We start from the raw sequence: 13,287 nt of genomic DNA, 5'->3' as shown, positions 1-13,287 counted from the left end.
AGCATGTAAGAGTCCTCAACGAAGCTCATAATATGCACAATGAAAAGTGAATTCAGCATCAGTATTGATAACGAAAATCCTTGTCTAATTGATAGTAGGTAAGATTTGAAATATCTTTTAAGTATTGCCTTGAAAATATAACCCTTAATCACAATTCAGTGAAAACTTTTTTAACACTCTCGTCTGGAAGTTTGTTGAAGACTTTTACGGGCTTGTCTCATATGACGGAAGTAACGTTGGCGCAGCTTTAGCAGCAGAGAAGCTATTCAGCTTGTGTTGATAATACTAAACTCCTGGACTATTTCCAAACTTCCAAATGCTTCGTTTCGTGAGTACAGACCATATTTGTGCTACTGCAGAAGTTTGGTGTAATGACATGTTATTTTTGTGGGGAAAGTTTGGAGACGGTGCCCAGTATCCATATGCGCTTGAGTCAAGCTAACCGGAATAAACATCGAATAACACGGCAACTCTGTTGATGTAAGTCTGCGGCAGAAAACACTTCGGGTGTAAAGGTGGATGGGTGTCACGGTTCAAATGGCATTAGGGTGATTCTACTCCGAACCATCGCTTTAAGATGTCGAGGATAACGAGTGCTGTGAAAATACTGCAGGCAAGGCAATTGCATGGCCTTACAATCAAGGCCACGCGCCATTCAACCTTCGACAACTCGTTAGAAATACAGCCTCCATCAGTACTAGAATGCCAATTAATAGGCAAGGCTGCGCGGTGGCTCGGGCCACGACGGCGGCGGGCTGCAGCAGAAGACCGAGAGGAAGCGACCATGCACCCTCCAAAAAGAAGTAAGGACAACCCGTATTTGTCAAACACCAGTAGACGATAATGATACAGTAATAACACTGGAATAGCTAGTCTCATATTTGTGGCGTTGTGAAATTAAATGTGAGCCTTGCTGTGATGCCAGCTTTCGTGTTTTATATTATGGCGTTTTGAGAACAAGCTAGCTAAATGAGCCAAATCATCAGTTGTATTAACAGGTGGTGAAATTCATAGACCTAGCATTCATGAAGGGGTTCACAAAATGTAACGCGAGCACTATGCAAACCAGCTGAAATGGCCGATGCTATAGGAGTTTGGGCGTTTTTACTGCTTTTAGAGGGGGATCAACAGTTAGGCATGCAACCTGTCAGCTAGTCACCACATGATGACCGTGAAAATAGAGATACTCTAAAGCCACATTTTGCCGTAGCCATTGCTAGCAACTCTTCTAGAAGATGGTGGTGGTGTATTGGTTTACTTATTTTATTTTTTGTTTTTTCTCCTATTTTTCTTTTCTTAACTTTATCTTGTCATGTAATTGTAAACTGTTGCTTAACTTGATATGGACCATACATGTGTGTCTGATATAAATAAAGAATTGAAGAATAGAATTGAATTGTGTAAAGAGTGGTTGTGTTTGCATCAACTTCAACCGTATCCCATTTTAGCTTGGCGGTGTAAAAGGCCGTGCCACGTGTTGCTTGCTAACGCTAGCAGCTAAAACAGCTCTAACACTGGCTAATTTGCATCGACCCGTATTCAACGGAGGGTTCGATTTGGCAAAGCAGGTGTAATAGCTTGCAGACGGCAGTTCTAAACTATGACTGTGCCTGGGTGGGTGTGTTTTACAGCCGCGAAGAAGCGACATCTCGGTGGAGAGGAAAGTCTTAGCCGGGCAAGGCCAACCTCGAGGGCAAGGCCAACACCAAGGGCAAGGCCAAGGGCTACCACGACCGATACCGGTAACACATTTTCATAAACAGTCTTCTGTTAAATGTGTACCGCTGAGGTGCACAGTGTTGTATGTTAAATTATTTACTTACAGAATGCATGCTACCCATTCACTAATATTAGCCTACCCTTGTCCTGAATATTTGCAGACAACAGTTTCCCCCTGCATAGTTGCAGTACCTTTTTTTTTTTCAATTTCCTTCTTTGTGCACCTTTTTAAAACAAAAGACTTTGGGGACTTTTCACATAAGGGATAATAACCTAAATGAAGTTGCCATCAACAAGCTTGTGTGGGTAATCTGGCGGAGTACATGGTGAGATTTTAATGGAATGTGACTTGAGTTGTATGCTGTTGATGTTTCTAGGTGGAGCTAGTGCTGTCTCACCCCCTGCTGACCAAGATGCCATTGACCTGGGTAAGTGCCTTTGAAGGTTATTATTGCTATATTACTCTGTTGTTATTTACAAAGTATTTGATATTTCACTAGCAACTTATCACAACCTGCAACTCTGTTCTTAAAATCACCTTAAACATTTGTAAAGTCTGCAGCTCACGTTTCAAGGTGAAATATGGCTTTCGTCATTTTTTTACTTGCCATTTTGTGAAGGAAAGTGAAAGTGAAACTCAATTTACCAGTTGCTACATAAAACACGACAGATGTCATATTTTGTTTAAAAAATGTTATGGAACACCAGTGAATAGTGATAAAGACTTGGCAAGTTGCATATTTTTGAAAACAAATGTTAAAGGTGATTTTAAGAACAGATTTGCAGGTGCCCATAGATGGCCATTCTAAAAATAACAAATTGCCCATAGATGGCCAAATAACAGAGACCGCAGCAAACGTGAAATAAACGTTGAGGGGGACTGTAAAACATTGTAGACCACTCAGAAAATGGCCTTAATGTTAAAGTGGAGTTTCCCTTTTAATAGAACGTCGCCATGACATAGACCGCTTTCAATGAGAGACCAATGGCTGGCAAACGTTATGAGAAGAAAATTGCAATAATTGGCAACAACCTAGCCTAGCGAGCCAGACCCATACAGCAAAAAGCTGTACAGGGGTCTAGGAGAGCTGGGAGAGAGTGTGGGCGGGATAAACGGTTGTCTTGGCACTCAACGTCACGCAATAGGATGGTGGAACAACCAATCCCCACACACTTCTGTGTAACGTCACAGCTGTCTTTCAAAACGTACACACGACATGCCCCTTTGAAGGTGAAGCGGCAACTCCGAGCCGTCGTAGCCGTGAATGCGTAGCGAAAGGAAGCATTCAGAGCTTCTGAAGGGGGGAATGATGGAAAAAGTTTGAGAACCACTGGTTTAGATCGAGACGGGACATATGGCGGCCATCTTGGTGACGCCTTTGGAGTGCTATTTCGCGATTAATGGTGCATTCCCCGAGGATGGGAAATGGGATGTTTCTGACCTCCTACTAGGTAAAATGCATTGGAACGCCTGTTGAAGCGGAATGTTCAAGTCGCGAGCTGGGGCAAAAGCAAAGCAAACCGACTTCGCCCCATTGACTATCGTGATGTCATCACAGCAATGGCAGCGCACAGTATTAGGAATAGTTTATGTTGCACATCACCATTCTATGGACAAGTAAAGTTGATTCGGACAGGTTAACAGTTGAAAAATAGCCTGTTAACTTTTCTAAGGTGTAGTTATATTGACATTGCGTATTTCAAAGATGAAATGCGGCTGAATGAAAATAATGCATGATGTTGTTTACATTGCTGACATCTTTGGGAAGTGGATATGTAGTTTTTGTCCCTCCATGTTTGTAGTTTGTTTGACTTGCTGTTTGGAACGCTTTCAAGTGGGAGGTAGCTGCCTTCTTGTTGCCTACTAGGAAGCTCCTACCTCTGGGGAATGCACCATAAGTAGACCAGATCTGAGAGTGAATGGGAAAAATGAATGGGGAAACTGAGTATAGGACGGGGAAGAACCCATCGGTTGTGAAAACCATATGGTTGAAGCCACCGTGAAACTGGTCCATCTAGACTGCTTGGTTGTGTTATACGAGTCAAAACAAAGCTTTTTTAGCCACTTTTCTGACGTTTTTTTTGACAGAGCGCAGGTGCAGTAGTTCCGTAATGGCACGAGACCAAAGGCTTTTCACAACTGAGCATGCGCATCATTTCGCGTGCGCCGATGCAGCCAGATGATTGGATCACTGGCACCGCAGCTCAGCAGGCACATTGGCTCTTGTTACCAGAAAGGCGGGAGATGTGCGAGTAGACGCCATATTTGCATTACGAATCTTCACAGTTAATTTCTATGTAAGATTACATGGCTGTCCCATCTCACCTTCCTATCAAAATCTCTGGCTGCGCTCAGAGCCGTATTTCGACAGCGGCCACTAGAAGAACTGCAGGCATGTTAAAAATGGTCTCTTTGTGTGTAGTTTCCATGTCTCTAAAATGGCAGCGCAAAGCTACAGTGACGTCACATGATTCTAACAAATTAATCATCATGATAATTGCTGATTTTAAAAAAAAATTATAACAAAATGAAATGTAACCAAGAATGAATTATATACTGGATGATCAAAATAAAGTGAATTGTAATAATCATGTAAAAGGCAATAGTATGAAACTTAGGTGAACAGATTAATGGCCAGAAACACCAGCCTGTCAGAATGTTCTGGCTTCAAGGAGTGTCTTGAAGGTAGATCACTATTACCACGATTAAATCACGATTGATTTCGATATCACGATTTTCAATTATTTTCTATTAATTGTGCAGCCCTAAAAGATGACTCCACTTAATACATCTCCAGACATCAGGGCCTGTAATACAAGGTAACATTACTGGCCTATCGGAGTAACATGAAGAGTAAATTGATTACGTCCACTGTCACTTCCTGATTATTCCATACTATATGTAAGGTGGTGTAAGTTTGAACCACGCAGTGCTGCCACCATTACATTGCAAGGATTTCCCACGCCGACAAAATGTTTGTGTATGGCCCCCCCTTTGGACTTTTGTGGCTATTTTTGCTAAATGCGAGTCCTGACCTCCCATATTTAGATGCTACATTGTTGTTCGTTTTATTTTCCCTCCATTTATATGGCCATGTTGCCATCAGTCTAGTGCTCATAGTGTATGTGTAACACACGGTTACCATGTGCGAAGAATTTGTTGTGATGACACAACTCTGTTGTTTTAATGTTTGAGTACAGTTTATATGGTTCATTTGTCCTTGTGTAATTTTCTGTCTCACTTTGACACACTACATTGTTGAGTATTTAATATGGAATGTGGCAGTATGTTTTTTTTTTGGAACTCTGTCTTTGTGTCTGAGAAGTTAATGTGACTGGCAACAGTGTACTACATTAGAATTGCAGATGACTTTCACCGTAACTCTTCTCTGTAATGTTCATTTCAGAAGAGCTGGCTCTGGAGAAAGAGTGGGTGAAGGCAGAAGAATTAAGGATACAGGTCGCATCCCAAGAGGACTTGATTGCCAGCCTGACTGAGGAGAGAGATTATTTAAGAGCCAGGTTGACCGAAGGTATTTGGCTCCTGATTGTATAGAATTCAAATATTTAAATCATAAGAGTGGCTGTGTCAATGACTGCACAGGATATTCATACTATACAAGCTGTTAGGTCTATAATTGTAAAGAAAATAATGGTCTGCAACACTGTTTGAAGCTGCCAAAAATGTAATAGGGCAACGTTTTGGACTCTGTCCTTCATCACTGTGCAACAGAGAACAGGTATAGGTGGCACATGCATATGTAGGCCTACATTATACCAGAGATGGGACCAAGTCACTAATGTGCAAGTCGCAAGTAAGTCTCAAGTCCTTCCAATCAAGTCCGAGTCAAGTCACAAGTTACGACACATTTGACCAAGTCAAGTCCAAGTCCAAGTCGTGCCAAAGCCAAGTCAAGTCAAGTCCAAGTCCAAGTCGTGCCAAAGCCAAGTCAAGTCCAAGTCCAAGTCTTATTTTTTCCAAGTCATTAACAAGTCACCTTGTATTCTATGTGCAATATTGACAATTACCTTTGGTCATAAATTCATTACCTCTCCACACTGCTTTGCATGTCCCCCTTCGCCAGTCATGTCCCGAAAATCGACCATGGTATACTATGATTTCAGTTTTTTGAGCATGGTTCGGCATTGGTTTTTGGTTTTACTAGGTTTAACTATAAATTGAACCATGGTTTTACTTTGAGAACTAACCATGGTTTTACCACAGTTTATAATCATTCATTAAATTACTTTTATCTTTTATCCAACGCATATATTGGTGACAGTCCTTTGAGCAATATGGGGTTAGGTGCCTTGCTCAAGGGCACTTCAGTCATGGATGGAGATGTAGGAAGAGGTGGGTTTAAGGGTGGGATTCAAACCTGCAACTCTGTGATCTCCAGCCCAACTCCCTAACCATTACAGCACGGCTGCAGACAAGCTTCCATGTTTGTTTGGGTGACCATGCAACCCACAATTGATCATATATATTTTTAGCATGGTTTTTGACTATGGTTGAAGGTAAATCATTTATTTTTTCTTTCTTTCATGCATTTTTTTCACACACAAAATGCAAAAAAATATATATATTCATTGACTTGGAGCACAATTGCAAGTCATTGCAAGCTAAAACTGTCAAGTCGAGTCAAGTCTCAAGTCAATAGCGTACAAGTCGAGTCAAGTCACAAGTCACTCCTAATATTGGCAAGTCAAGTCTCAAGTCGAGTCATTTGTGACTCAAGTCACAAGTCAGTCCGAGTCACAAGTCACAAGTCCACATCTCTGCATTATAATGTGTACTTGTACCTTGTTATGGTGAGGCCATGAGACTGGTGATCTGCTTTAGACCTCTTTATAAACTGATATGTTTGTGATTACTTCAGATGTCAATAATTGTAATATTGTTCAACCTTTCTGTAGCTGAGTGTATATAAGGTTAAGGGATACGTCCCCTCTGGTGCCAAACTCTGTATATAGCCTACCTTCCACCTTTTATGTGACCCCCCCCCCTACCTACCCGCCAGGACTGTATATCACTCCCACTACACCTGTTCTCTGTTGCGCTGTGACTAAACTCTGAAAGTTTGAAACGTCGCGCTATTACATTTTTGGGGGCATCAGTGTTGCAAACCTTCATTTTCCTTTCAGTTGACTTATTTCTGGTCCAGCACCTGTACTACAGATTTGCGTGCGTTCTCTGACTTTGTGGATAGGTCTGTAATTGAGACAAGGAGATTGGAAAGAATGTTTGTATCAGCTGTGAGGTTTTGTTCATTTCCTCTTATTTCCAGCCTTACGATTGAGGGCTGCTCCCAGTGTCCAACCCCCCAATAATCAGAGCCAACAACCGCCGCCGCCGGCTCCACCGCAACCTCCTCCACCGCAACCCCCTACACAGCCCAGTCCCTCGGACTCATCCTCCTCGTCCTCCTCATCCTCCGACTCATCTGAGCCTTCTAAAAAGAAGAGGAAGAAGGACAAGAAGAAGAAGAATGAGGAGAAGAAGTGATGGAAGTGATAGATTTTAAATAAGGCGGTGGGTGGGTGGGGGTGTTGGTTTGTTGTGTTGCTGTTAAGGCCATGTTTGTTTGTTTGTTTGTTTGTTTTTTTGGGGGGGGGGTGTAGTCTTAAGGGGTTTGTTTTGATCTATTGACTACTTGGGCCATACTAGAACATATTTGTTTATTATTAGTTTATTTATTATTATTATTAGTTCAGCAATAAGCAGCCCAGTTTCAGTGATCAGCATAGTTGTACTTTTTTTGCAGTGTCCCTTTAAGGCCATGTGTTTGTTTGTTTTTTTGTTGTTTTTTTGTTTTTAAGTCTAGGGGTTGTTTGGGGGGGGGGGTTGATTAGGTGTTTAGGGATTTTACTGTTCATAAATTGTTATTGTACTGTAATAAATTGTTAATTTTACACCATCTGCAGTTTCAAGTGCAATCATCAGAATATACAGTGCATTGTACTAATGTGTCCACCTTTGGTACCTGTCTGAAAAGTCCAGCTGAATACATTTTATTTTTTTCAAAAACCCAATTTTTTACAGTATAGTTATCATGTGTGAACATATGAGGTAATGACAAAAAGACCTTAATCGTTGGGGATGTGTAAACTCAAGTCAAGGAGCGGGGGACGACGACACCTTTTTCATTCAAGGGGCCACTTCAAATTCATCCGAGGGCCGTAAAAGTCTAGCCCGCCTCTCACGCAGACCCATTGTGCTTTTTGCACATTTGTTAAACTTTGTGAGCTCGTAACAACCATCGCTTGAGAAACAGGCTAGTAACAAGTCCTCGCCTGCACTTTAGGCCTATATTGAAGGCAGCCAGCTTTTAAACAGATCCCACCTTCTCTAGGTCCCCTGAATATAACTTGATTGTATTGCAAGCAACTGTATTTTCTTAGATTCCATTACAAATTATGTCAAGTCATATGAAGCTGCATAACTTGAAAATGACATAGGGGGGCGGATAAAACGGCCTCAAGGGACACACAAACGGCCTTTGAGGTTCCCCACGCCTGTCTTAAACGGTTGCTGGCTGGCATATATTGTACAATCAAAACAGTCAACTGTCTCTTGAAATGAGTATGACTGTCCTGGCTGCCAGTGGGAATTTGACCTTTTGGATCCAAAGGTGTCTATAGAGGCCCATCCTTTATCCACATATCTTGGTGCTGCGTGGGCATGGGAAAGTCGAGGTCATTAGGTACTGCACTGGCTTTTTTTTTTTTTTTTTTTAACATGTCGTTGCCCCTTGGCTTGTGCGGCATGGCTCGTTTTCATGGTGTGCTGCACCCTTAAATCCTCCCAGCTGCTTGATGATCTAACACATGCATTAAGGTTGTATTAATGACATTACCACAATGCTGGCAAGAAGTATAGTACTTCAGTTTCAGAAACGGAGGCATCTGACTGCGGGTGAAAAGCCATACACTTTTAAATGGGCCTAGTTGGAGCAGAGAATTTCTACACCTCGAAGACAACCGATGGGTCAAACTGATGGTCCGGGTGGCAGCGAGTAACACTTCCAAGTTCTTCACACAGCAAACGAATGCATTGCTTTAAATGCAAGGTCCTGCATTTTGACCAAATTGTGTCAACTTCAAATTCTCAGAGGGGTGTTATTTATTAAGTGGCTAGTTTGTTGAATTATTTGACAGTGATGTAATAATAGAGAATATACGTGTGGTGACATTCTTTGAAAGTAATTATAGTTATTTTGGGGTGTTGATTCTGTGGGTTTGTTGCTGCTTTTTCTTAAAAGTAATTCGGTGAAACAAACAGTCTCCAAGTGACTGGCCATACTTTTGAAAAGGAGATTTGATCTGTCACCCCTGACTGGAGGACCAATCGTAATCAAAGAACGTCTATAAATGTCTGAAGGGCCCATGACGTGTTTCCGTTTCCAAAAAGAAGTGACCAATCGGACAGGCAGACCGAAGAAGGTGGAGACGCCACGCACACGCCATTTGCATCTTCTATGCTAGAGAGAAGAGGATCTCTGAGCGAATTTCTCCCCCCGCAAAAAAAATAATAATAAAATGTCTTTAGCCACCGAACTCATGTTGTTGCTGATTAGGGAGCCGTTGGGAAAGTCGACAAAGACACTGATCGCATGGATGCAAAGGAAAAGGCTACTGCCAAGAGTGGTGAAGTGCCGACTTTGCCACCGCGACATGAAGATGGTCAGCAGCAGCACATCCGATGGTTTCAAATGGTGAGTAACTTCATATAAGGGATAACTGTTTGTTACGTGGACACCATGTGTCATTTCATATCGGAGAGCTATGGGGTTATAGTATAGGTTATAGGTGAGTAGAACCGTAAGAATATGACCAAGTCGTCGTCACTCTTTCGAACGTTAGACACCGCCGCACAGGCTGTGGACTGGGAGTCTGGTTGGTGCACCCACAGGCCTAGTCTCGTAGCCTAGCTGCTAGCAGCTACTGGGCTCTACCAGTACCGAGTTTCAAGTCAGCCAGCTCAGGAAAATCACCGTAGGGGCTTCCCAAATTATCCCAGGAAAACCACCGTACTGCTTTAAGCCAGGCACACCATATCCACACCCACAACATATGCATTCGTAATGCATTACTGGTGTGACCAGAAATGGGCGCAAAGCCAAACGGGAGTGTACATGCATTGAGCCAGACCCTTTTCTTCTGCACAACAATCCATCGTGCCCCGAGCCCGATTGCATAAGTAAACAGGCCGCAAGAGGGCTGTAAAAGTACAGATCTGAAGACACAAGTCATCTGCGTTGCCGTCAAAGAAAGACGAACGTTAACACATGGCGGACATTTAAGCAAGAGCGACTCACTCACACTTATCAATTCTAGCCCTGCTTTGCTGGCTTTACCACAGGGCTCAACCTATTGCATACAGTTAGAAAACATTACTCATCAGATATCCGTAACTCTCGCAAATGTCAAACGATTTTCGAAAAGGTTTGGATTGTTTTACGGTATTTAAATAAATAAACAAACAAACAACGGACATGTATATGGACAATCATTATGTTACATTACATTGCATTATTCAGGCCATCATAGTATACGATATAGCGAAGCAGGCCTAATGTACCGGTAATTAAATATATCCCGTAAACATATCATAGCGAGTTCTTAAAAACTTTCCTGCTTTGCATAGCTGCATACGGCTCTGCTGCATTGGGTTCGAGAGCTCCACCTGGTGGTCAAAAACGGTCAAAACCGTCATGGCGCTCAGGCCAGCCCTTGATTGTTTGTTTGTTTGTTTTTGTTTTGTTTTGGTGCGGTGCGTTTTGTTTACCTGTTCTGCTCTTGCTGTATTTTGAAGGGTGTGCAGGCATGCAAGCCACAAAGGGAGGAAGACCAGCAGCACGGTGCGGCGTGGTTCGCTCTTTGAAAGGTCAAAAGTGAGCTTGGCGTCCTGGATGACCTTTATATACCGGTAAGTTTATTGTGCATAACTTCCATTCTCAAGGAGACACGATCACGTGGGAATGTTGGACAACAGTCTTGTGTTATCGGCAGTATGCTTCATGCTTTTCTTGTATTCTGCATTTGGTCAGTTTCTCCCAGGGACTGCGTCTCCGGCAGAGCGACATGGTGGAGGACCAGCTCGCCGGAAGTTCCCGGACACTCTCCAAGATGGCCACAGTTCTCAGAGGAATTTGCAAGACTGCCATGAAGAACTACAGAAGACGCCAGGGCCAAGTAGTGGGAGGTGGACAGGAGTTTGCCGTCATAGATGAGAGCTGTTTCCGACATAAACGCAAGGTGAGGGGAAAAGTGTCACATACACAAACACGAATGGTTCTCAAACTTTTATATATATATATAAACAAACCCTCCCCTTATCCTCATGAGCATCCCAACTTCCCCTTGACCTAATCTTAGGAATGCCAAGGCCCCCGTTGTTATTGAAACATAAAATAATGCTAATGTCTAATGCCCCGCAATGGCAATTAGGCACTGCACCCTCTAAGCTGTATTCTTCACCAACCACCCCCCACCCCCTTGCGCTCCCCAACCCATTTCTGGTGGGCTGTAGAGCCCCAGTTTAGGTATACCATGTTGTTGGAGCATCTTTAACTGATTACGGTACCCATGGTGCTGGCCAAACTCGCTGGCCAAGCTGTGTGAATTGTATCTGACATAGTTCCCTTCCCCTTTACTTGGAGCCCTGTTAATATTTACAGCTAAATCTTTACTTTCTTGTGTATTTACAGTATCACCGCGGAAGGGCGGCTGCTACGTGGCGAAGGAAAAAGTGGGTGTTTGGCATCCTAGGAGTAGGTGGCCGGCGGAATCGCCCCGTGTTGCGGCTGGTGAGAAGACGACGACGGGAGAATCTCATTCCCATCCTGGTTAAACATGTGCGTCCAGGAACCACCGTCATCAGTGACCAGTGGGGCGCCTACAGGGGTGCATTGGCTGCGCTGGGCTACAGGCACTTTACGGTGAACCATTCACAGTGGTTTGTGGATCCAAACACCGGGGCCCACACCCAGCACATTGAGAGGGCATGGCTGAAGTACAAGTCCACAATTTGGAGACTGAGGGGAAACAGAACGGAGACACTCCTGAAGGACCACCTCTGCCTCATTGAGTGGACTCACTGGCTCGGCAACGTGCATCGCAATGGCACCCTTGGAAGACTGCTGCGAGATATTCGACGGCAGTACAGAGTCTAGTGTGTGTGTGTTTGTGTACGCATGCGCTCGCGTTTGTCCACCCCAGCGTTCTCTCTGGACCATGCCGCTTGGACTTTTGCACTTACTCTGTGTGTGTGTGTGTGTGTGTGTGTGTGTGTGTGTGTGTATTTCTCTCTCTCTCTCTCTCTCTCTCTCTCTCTCTCTCTCTCTCTCTCTCTTCATTTTTTTGTTCATTAAACTTTTTACTCATTGCACACAATCTGGTGTATTGGTTTAAAATGTTAGTCATTGATGAATATACATTCTGAATATCTCTAATGTATACATTAGCGAATGGTGTAGTACCTATTATAATGTCATGACTGCAGAATAAGGGGCAAAGAATGATAAGTTAAGCGAGAAATCTTTTGTGAGTATATAGTAACAGACTTGGAAGCATATATTAACATACTATGAATATCTCTAATGTATACATTAACTAATGCCGTAGTATCTATTATAATGTCATGACTGCAGAATGAGGGGCAAAGAATGGTAAGTTAAGCGAGAAATCTTTTGTGAGTATATAGTAACAGACTTGGAAGCATATATTAACATACTATGAATATCTCTAATGTATACATTAGCTAATGCCGTAGTACCTATTATAATGTCATGACTGCAGAATAAGGGGCAAAGAATGATAAGTTAAGCAAGAAATCTTTTGTGAGTATATAGTAACAGACTTGGAAGCATATATTAACATACTATGAATATCTCTAATGTATACATTAGCTAATGCCGTAGCCATCATGACTCATATTATGACTCCAAAAGACGTTGCTAAATAATACATTAATTAGGCTAATCATTACTTAAGATATGAGCTCATACAGAAATATATCACTGGCGTGGTGCTGGTCACAAGACGAAGCCCCACTAGCCCTACAATAGTAGCCTACCGACTGCTCTGCATCCACACATAAGCACTAAGACGCATTGCACTCGTACGCCTCTTTAACAAGCAGACCGTGACACTTGGGGTATGGGAGCTTGCGTAACTCATCAGTCATCCAGTCTCATGACAGATCATCACGGCTACTCACGTCATCATTACCCAAGAATGCTGGTGGGTCTGGGAGGATGCAGTCCTACCACGGAAATCAACGAGAAGACGGGAACCTACTACGCCAAAGAGATAGGCCTATAGGCCTTGGTTTCTTTTATGTTCAACTGTTCAATAAATGCTAATAACGTTCATTGGCCTCTCGAGTCTTCATGGTAGAAATTAGGCCTAGGCCTAAACTAAATGAAAAATGGCTGCATCGTGATAAGGCAGAATTTTAACATCGGATTCATTTCCACTGGTAATTTTGCACCTTTATTTTTTTTACCCTTGATTCACCACGTCACCATTAGGTTACTTCGACACACTTAAACCAAGGTAGCCTGG

At 42.8% G+C, this 13,287-nt stretch overlaps 2 protein-coding genes across 2 annotated transcripts; both read left to right on the top strand.

Annotated features, from left to right (window-relative positions):
• The first annotated feature begins 775 nt into the window (after window positions 1-775).
• Window positions 776-7,244, top strand: LOC134435975 (ras-associated and pleckstrin homology domains-containing protein 1-like). The gene is made up of 5 exons (XM_063185007.1): window positions 776-803; window positions 1,632-1,742; window positions 2,097-2,147; window positions 5,130-5,252; window positions 7,008-7,244. The coding sequence occupies exons 1-5, from the start codon at window positions 785-787 to the stop codon at window positions 7,223-7,225; spliced, it is 522 nt and encodes a 173-aa protein (XP_063041077.1). The 5' UTR covers window positions 776-784; the 3' UTR covers window positions 7,226-7,244.
• Window positions 7,245-9,258: 2,014 nt separating this feature from the next.
• On the top strand, window positions 9,259-12,012 carry LOC134435897 (uncharacterized). The gene is made up of 4 exons (XM_063184938.1): window positions 9,259-9,434; window positions 10,535-10,648; window positions 10,770-10,977; window positions 11,430-12,012. The coding sequence occupies exons 1-4, from the start codon at window positions 9,259-9,261 to the stop codon at window positions 11,892-11,894; spliced, it is 963 nt and encodes a 320-aa protein (XP_063041008.1). The 3' UTR covers window positions 11,895-12,012.
• Window positions 12,013-13,287: the final 1,275 nt, after the last annotated feature.

The sequence above is a fragment of the Engraulis encrasicolus genome, chromosome 20 (assembly GCF_034702125.1).
Source record: "Engraulis encrasicolus isolate BLACKSEA-1 chromosome 20, IST_EnEncr_1.0, whole genome shotgun sequence".
Classification (NCBI taxonomy): domain Eukaryota; kingdom Metazoa; phylum Chordata; class Actinopteri; order Clupeiformes; family Engraulidae; genus Engraulis; species Engraulis encrasicolus.
The sequence above is the reverse complement of the archived record's forward strand: the minus strand, read 5'-3'. Positions and strand labels throughout refer to the sequence as shown.

Excerpts from the sequence above, each read along its gene's own strand:
- LOC134435975 (XM_063185007.1), top strand. Across the intron at positions 2,148-5,129 it reads CCAAGATGCCATTGACCTGG|AGCTGGCTCTGGAGAAAGAG; the intron begins GTAAGTGCCTTT and ends TCATTTCAGAAG. Across the intron at positions 5,253-7,007 it reads AAGAGCCAGGTTGACCGAAG|CCTTACGATTGAGGGCTGCT; the intron begins GTATTTGGCTCC and ends TCTTATTTCCAG.
- LOC134435897 (XM_063184938.1), top strand. The coding sequence starts at position 9,259 with ATGTCTTTAGCCACCGAACTCATGTTGTTGCTGATTAGGGAGCCGTTG. Across the intron at positions 9,435-10,534 it reads ACATCCGATGGTTTCAAATG|GGTGTGCAGGCATGCAAGCC; the intron begins GTGAGTAACTTC and ends TGTATTTTGAAG. Across the intron at positions 10,649-10,769 it reads TGGATGACCTTTATATACCG|TTTCTCCCAGGGACTGCGTC; the intron begins GTAAGTTTATTG and ends GCATTTGGTCAG.